Genomic DNA, 7,035 nt, shown 5'->3' on the forward strand with positions numbered 1-7,035 from the left:
AATATAATTAATCATTATTACTTAAATTCTGTATACGTCTATTCATACAAATACAAAAAGAATTATAGTATTATATTTATGCACTGTTACATTAATATATGATATTAATATTCCTATACTATTATAATTGTAATTAATTACAAAAAAGTATTCATTTCTTTTCTGGTTATATCCATTCACACAAAAACAATATTATATTTCCATTTAATATATAAATAATATATTCATACTATTTCTTTATTATAATTATATATTTTCTATATATTATTTTCAAATAGAAAAAGGACTCCCCTCCCTCTGTGTAATTTTTTTTTTTTTTTAGCTTTGTTACAGTACTGTGTAAAAACATGGACAATTATAGTTGTAATTTTATAAGTAATTATAATTTGAGCATTATGTGAATGTGAAAAATGAACCCATAGGCTTGTTTAAAGTTTATCACCAGTAATGTGAACCAGAAAGAAATCTCATGCAAAGGCTGCTGCGTCCTTTTCTGTTCTTTTAACCTTGATATCTTCTAAGCATCAGTGGTATGAGAAGTTAAACGTTGTCAAACTCACTACAACATCCAACCCAAATCTCCCAGCCTGATAATGTTTGTTTGGTTGTGTGTTTCAGGCTGGACAGCAGTCGAGACGACCTGCGTGTGCGAGCAGATGTTCTGGAGCGAGAGGTGACGGATCTGCAGCTGAGGAACGAGGAGCTCACCAGCCTCGCTCAGGAGGCCCAGTCCCTCAAAGACGAGATGGACATCCTCAGGTCCGAGACGCCAGACGCCTCGCTGCCTGCTGTTTGACACGCTTTTCTGTGTTCATCACTGGTGTTTCCTGCTGCAGGCACTCGTCTGACCGCGTGAGTCGACTGGAGGCCATGGTGGAGACGTACAAACGCAAGCTGGAGGATCTGGGCGATCTGCGCAGACAGGTGCGTCTGCTGGAGGAGAGGAACCACGTCTACATGCAGCGCACCTGTGAGCTGGAGGAGGAGCTGCGCCGAGCGAACGCCATCCGCTCGCAGCTCGACACCTACAAGAGACAGGTGAAGGAACGCTGCTTACACTGCTCACGTCAGCACACGAGTTTACACCGTCAGTGTGAGTACTAGCAGATCAAGATCCACAAAATGAAGATGCCAGAAATTGCCCCCTCAGTGTTAAAACATCAGAAATAGTGATGCTGCTGAATTCAAAGTGCTTGTTTGTTTAATTGTTTGCTAATTTACATTATTTACTAATTATTTAAGAATCTTCTTATATTTAAAAAAAATGTGCTAGTAGACTTCTCAAACATCCATCTTATTTTAGTATCTTTGAGATAGTATTATAGTGATAATTAATATTCTGAATGAGTTTATTTTTAGAGTTTTCATTTTTATTTTAGGTTTTTTAGTGATTTTGTTGTTTTTGTCATTTTTTTTAATTTAGTTTTAAAAATGTCTGTGTATTTTTATTCATTTTTATTTTAGTTGTAGTTATTTTAGTAAACTGATTTAAAAGGAGTAATGTTGACTTGGCAATTAGCAGGAAAAAGGTATATAGTGTATATATATTAAATAGTGTAAATATAGTTTTAGTTTTAACTATAATAAGCCTGGCAGTGTTGCATTTTTAATCGTTATCTTTTGTCGTAGAATAATTTAACTACATAATACTGTTTTTATTCCATTATATAAATGAGCAGTTTTTTGTATTAATATTTAGTAGTGATGCACGAAAATTTCCACAACCGAACATATTTGGACAGATGGTTTTTGGTTTATATAATTGAAAATTTGATCATAGTTTTAGTAATTTGATATGATTTTGTGTTTTTAAATATATAACTTTAATGTTTTAAATACAGTTTAACATGCAGTTGCAATCTAAAATGTTGCCTTGGTAACTGACTGAACTTTGTGCACATTTTTTGTCTTATACTTACTTTTTTTTATAATGTAATAATTATTTTTAGTTTCTAATTTTATTGTAGTTTTAGTCATTTTATGTGCTTTTGTCATTTTTATTAGTTTTTGATCCTTGGCACTTATCTGTGTACATAAGATGAGTCTGACATGTGAATGTGTTTTCTCTCTGTGTGTGTGTGTGTGTGTGTGTGTGTCAGGGACACGGTTGTGCGTCTGCAGCAGGAGAATAAGACGCTGTGTGTTCAGGAGGAGTCGTACAGACACAGACTGGAGGAGCTTCAGACGCAGCTGGAGGATTCACAGCGCAGCCAGAACACACTCGAGACGCAGAACCGGTCTGTGTGTGTGTGTGTGTGTGTGTGTGATGTGTGTCAGATACATCAGCGTATGGAGTGTGACGTGCTCTTTCTCTGTCTGTGTGTGTGTCAGGTTGAGTCAGCAGCAGATCTCAGAGCTGAGCGCTCAGGTGGAGGAACTGCAGAGAGCTTTACAGGAGCAGGACAGCAAGACCGAGGACGTCAGTAACACACACACTCACTGAAAACTGATTCCTCGCGTCATGACTGTGTCTGAGCTAAAATCTCTCCGTTCAGTCCACAAACACTCAGTGCTGCTGTCTGCTGGACGATCCACCTCATTTCCGACAGAATCGACTCCTTAATTCATCGGTCTCTGCTCTTATTGCGAACGATTCATGAATGACATTAGTCTAAAGAATTATGATTCTTTATCATTTTTCTTCTGAATGTAATAACTTGCTCCACCTCGTAAATTATTTGACATGAGAAAAGGAAGTCAGTGTGGGTGGAGCTGAATAATATTAATAATATCATACTAACATCCAGTCAAATCCAAATGGAAGTCCTGTTAAAACAAAATTAGTAGCATTAACAATTAATTAAAAATATATTGTTGAAAAATATATATTATTTATGAAGTATTTATACACCATTGTAGTGCAATTTGGCAATTGGTTGCAATTTACATTTGTTTTTATGGTTAAATTATTTTACCTTTTTAATAATGACACTTTTTTTAATAATTCACATTTTTAGTTTTAGAATTGATATTAAAAAATACCAATTAATTAAAAACAACTAAAACTAAAAAAATATATTATTTGTAAAGTATCCATCATTGTAATTTACACTAATTTTAATGTTTTTTTTTTTTTACCTTTTTAATAACTTTTTTAAAAACCGGTTTTTATTTTGGTGTGAAATTTGGGCTAAACTAAAGAACTAAAACTATGCATATATACAGTTTTATATTTTTTTTTAAATAGTTATTTTTATTAGTATTTTATGTTTCTGATCAGCCTTAATTTATTTTTAATTTCAGTTGAAGTAATTTTAGTGCTTAATAATAATGAAATTATAAATGTTGCCTTGGTAACTGACTACATTTTAAAGGTTTACATTTTTAATTTTTTGTCAATTATATAAAAAAAAAAAATTGTTAATTAATATTGTTTTCTTTTTACTTTGGAGTGAAGTTTGAGCTGTTTTTGTGAGGTTCATATCATATATCCGATAGAAAATGCTCCAGTCAAATCCCTATGAAATGGATGGTAAATGTGTAGTGAGTGGCGTATCTCCTCAGACAGCAGCGCTTGAGTGATTTCCATCTGTTTGTGATTGATTGATTGATTTAATGACTCACCTGATCATCTGATCTGATGTTAAACCACACAGTATCCTCTAAAGAGTCTCTATCTGTCTCTGGTTGATTGATGTGTGAGATCTGTAACGGTTTTGTTTGCGGTGCTGAAATTAACGCCTGCTCGTCTGTTTTTATCCGCCCACCTCTCCTAATCGACCAATCATCTGCCGCCTCAGGTCATTGTAAGTACCGCCCACCGGCCCGTCTGCTTTCTGTTTGGACACTGATTGTTAATGTGCTGTGAATCATCACTGACGGTGTGTGATCGGTCAGCGTCTCACTGCTCTGTTTCTCTTTCCTGACAGTCGTCGCTGTTGAAGAAGAAGCTGGAGGAGCATCTGTGAGTGTCTCTGTCTGTCCTCTCTGAGCCAGCGTCTTCATCAGATGTTGTGTTAATGCTGTGTGTGTGTTTGATCAGAGAGAAGCTCCATGAGGCTCATTCTGACCTGCAGAGGAAACGGGAGGTGATTGATGATCTGGAGCCGCATGTGGACAGTAACAGTGAGTCCACACACACACACACGACCAGCCGCAGGTCAAAGGTCATTCTGATGACATCTTTATTGATTTAGCTCACAGACACACAACACATCAAACTGCAAGCTACTCATCAGATAAAGTATCAAAAATTACTGTGATAATTAAGATTGATGAAAAATCTGTATATATAAGTTTTCAATATCATAGTTTTAGTAATTTGATATGATTTTGTGTTTTTAAATATATAACTTTAATGTTTTAAATACAGTTTAACATGCAGTTGCAATCTAAAATGTTGCCTTGGTAACTGACTGAACTTTGTGCACATTTTTTGTCTTATACTTACTTTTTTTTATAATGTAATAATTATTTTTAGTTTCTAATTTTATTGTAGTTTTAGTCATTTTATGTGCTTTTGTCATTTTTATTAGTTTTTTATATTTCTGTTTAGCTTTAATTTATTTTCAATTTTAGTTTTAGTAATTTTAGTACTTAAAAAATTATGAAAATTATAAATGTTGCCTTGGTAACTGAGTGAAATAAAGTAGTTTGTTTTTAGTTTTTTTATTATAAAAAATATTCTCTATATTTGTTATAACATAATATAATATTTTTATATTGCAATATTAATTATAATTTCAATTTCCAATTTTATCATAGTTTGTCATTTTGTTATATTTCTGTGGTGTTTATATTTCTTTTTAGCTTTATTTTTAATTTCAGTAATACATTCCAATAATAGGTATTTTTGGTCTTTTAAAAAAAAATATATATATATATATATATATATTGGCTTGGACTGAAATACAACAATTTTTTTTTTGTCTTGCGCTTTTTGAATTAAACCAGTTCATTAACAATTCATCTGAACGAACTGATTCATTCAAATGATTCAGAATCAGGAGAGTCTGAACAGACTGGAGTGTGTTTGAAGCTTTGTATCGGTTCATTACAGTATGACAAAAAAATGATTTTTGAAGAGTAAACCATGCTTTTATTATGTTACACAACTGCTTCTTACAATAGTCCTATAGAAACATCTGAGCTGCTGTCACAATACTGAGTGATACACTGTGTGTGTGTGTGTGTGTGTGTGTGTGTGTGTGTGTGTGTGTGTGTCTGTGGCGAAGAAGATCGACGAGCTGCAGGAGATCCTGAAGAAGAAGGATGAAGACATGAGACGGATGGAGGACAGATACAAGAGATACGTGGAGAAAGCTCGCACCGTCAGTATAGACTGCAGATAGATAGTGCTGTATAGTGAGAGAACAGTCCTGCTCGTGTCTCCCTGAACGCCAGGCGTGTGTGTTTCAGGTCATAAAGACTCTGGACCCCAAGCAGAAGTCCAGCGCAGTTCCTGCTGAAGTCCAGGTGCTGAAGAACCAGCTGACGGAGAAGGACAGGAAGATACAGCACCTGGAGGTCAGACACACACACACACAGACAGACTGCTGTTCGTGTGGTGGTGATGATCTCACGCTCGTCTCTGTGTGTTCAGCATGATTTCGAGAGGACGCGCTCCAGACACGACCAGGAGGAGAAGCTCATCATCTCAGCCTGGTACAACATGGTGAGGAAACCACAGGAACACGCTGTCAGATGCTGCAGGAAATCCTTCATTCAAAACACTAAACACATTTAGGAGAGTTTCAAAGCTGAAAGAATACTATCATATTTTTGTTGAAAGACTTTTTCAGCTTTTTATTATATAATTTTTTATATCTATATGTGGCATGCTTTTAGGAAGTAGTAAACATAAGCTAATAATAAGTTACTGAAAATGTGTTTTTAAGGAATATCTTAATTTTGTTTCTTCCTAAATTTGATTTCAAAACTTAGGAAGTTTTCCAGAAATAAAAGGAATTGTTACATTTTGATTTGAATACATTTTAAAAGATTAACTAAATTGTTTTTTAAGCCTTTGTTTGATTACCACCATTTTTTATAAAAAAAATTTAATTGTATTCAATCCATAAAAAACTTGAAAACAAACAACACAAAATGACTGAAAAATAAAACGTTTCATAGGGCCCTATTTTTGTAAAAAATTTAATAAATTAAGTTGTTACGTTTTTCTAAATTCACTTGATTAGACATGCTTTTTAATTATTGAACATTAAAACAGATTCCAGAAAAATTTAAATGAAAAACACTGAATTTGGGGCGGGGGGGTGGACAACATATTTCCATAAGATTAGTTTGTTAAACGTAAATTCTGTATACTTTCTGATTACAATTAATTAGACATTTTATTTTCTTTTTTTTCTTTTGGTTACTAAAATTTAATTCTGCTATTAAAATAAAAAAAAATTGAAATGGTAAAATAAAGCAATAAGCCCCGTGAAGCTGTGGTTTACAGTGAATTTATAACAGCTAAGGGGCGTTGTTAGGTACAACGTGAAGCGGAGTGCCTAAACCACCCTTAGCTGTTATAAATTCACTGTAAACCACGGCTTCACGGGGCTTATTGCTTTTATAAAACGGTTATTCCATATACGTAGTAAGGTTTCACAAAATAAAACCGAGCAAATAAAGTGTAATGATAATAATAACAGTATTCTTCCACCAAACAATGCAGTTCCTCAGAAACAGTTGTGGTTACAACAAAGTAGTTGCCGAGCAACACACAGAAGTAAACAAAGGTGTATGTTTGTAGAGTAATTTACAACAGCTTCGAACGCGGCTCAACCAATCAGAATCAAGGACCGGAACTATCCGTTTTATTAAAAAAAAGAATTTGGGGAAAAATAGAACGTATTTCATAGGGCTCTAAAAATGGAATGTTTGTGAAACATTCAATAAATTGTCATTTAATTTCATAACAATTAATTAGACATGCTTTTTGATTACAAAAATTTTATTCAACCATTAAAATGGAATCTGAAAATAAAACTGAAAAAAAAAAAAAAAAAAAATATTTCATATTCCATTTCTCATCTTCAGTTGGTTCAAAATGCAGCCACTAGACTGCTTGAAGGGAAGCAAAAGAAA

The 7,035-nt window shown here is 33.9% G+C and overlaps 1 protein-coding gene across 1 annotated transcript in view; it reads left to right on the forward strand.

Moving 5' to 3' along the window:
• The window catches only part of LOC107677331 (protein Hook homolog 2-like), a 17,177-nt gene that overhangs the window by 8,854 nt on the left and 1,288 nt on the right, over positions 1-7,035 (forward strand). Inside the window, exons 10-20 of the mRNA XM_016472211.1 lie at positions 619-759; positions 837-1,103; positions 1,171-1,189; positions 2,077-2,237; positions 2,332-2,419; positions 3,741-3,746; positions 3,870-3,904; positions 3,983-4,065; positions 5,167-5,270; positions 5,359-5,466; positions 5,543-5,614. Coding sequence (XP_016327697.1) covers positions 619-759; positions 837-1,103; positions 1,171-1,189; positions 2,077-2,237; positions 2,332-2,419; positions 3,741-3,746; positions 3,870-3,904; positions 3,983-4,065; positions 5,167-5,270; positions 5,359-5,466; positions 5,543-5,614 — 1,084 coding nt within the window. The remainder of the gene's footprint in view (positions 1-618; positions 760-836; positions 1,104-1,170; positions 1,190-2,076; positions 2,238-2,331; positions 2,420-3,740; positions 3,747-3,869; positions 3,905-3,982; positions 4,066-5,166; positions 5,271-5,358; positions 5,467-5,542; positions 5,615-7,035) is intronic.

The sequence above is a fragment of the Sinocyclocheilus anshuiensis genome, unplaced genomic scaffold (assembly GCF_001515605.1).
Source record: "Sinocyclocheilus anshuiensis isolate Anshui unplaced genomic scaffold, SAMN03320099.WGS_v1.1 scaffold644, whole genome shotgun sequence".
Classification (NCBI taxonomy): Eukaryota; Metazoa; Chordata; class Actinopteri; order Cypriniformes; family Cyprinidae; genus Sinocyclocheilus; species Sinocyclocheilus anshuiensis.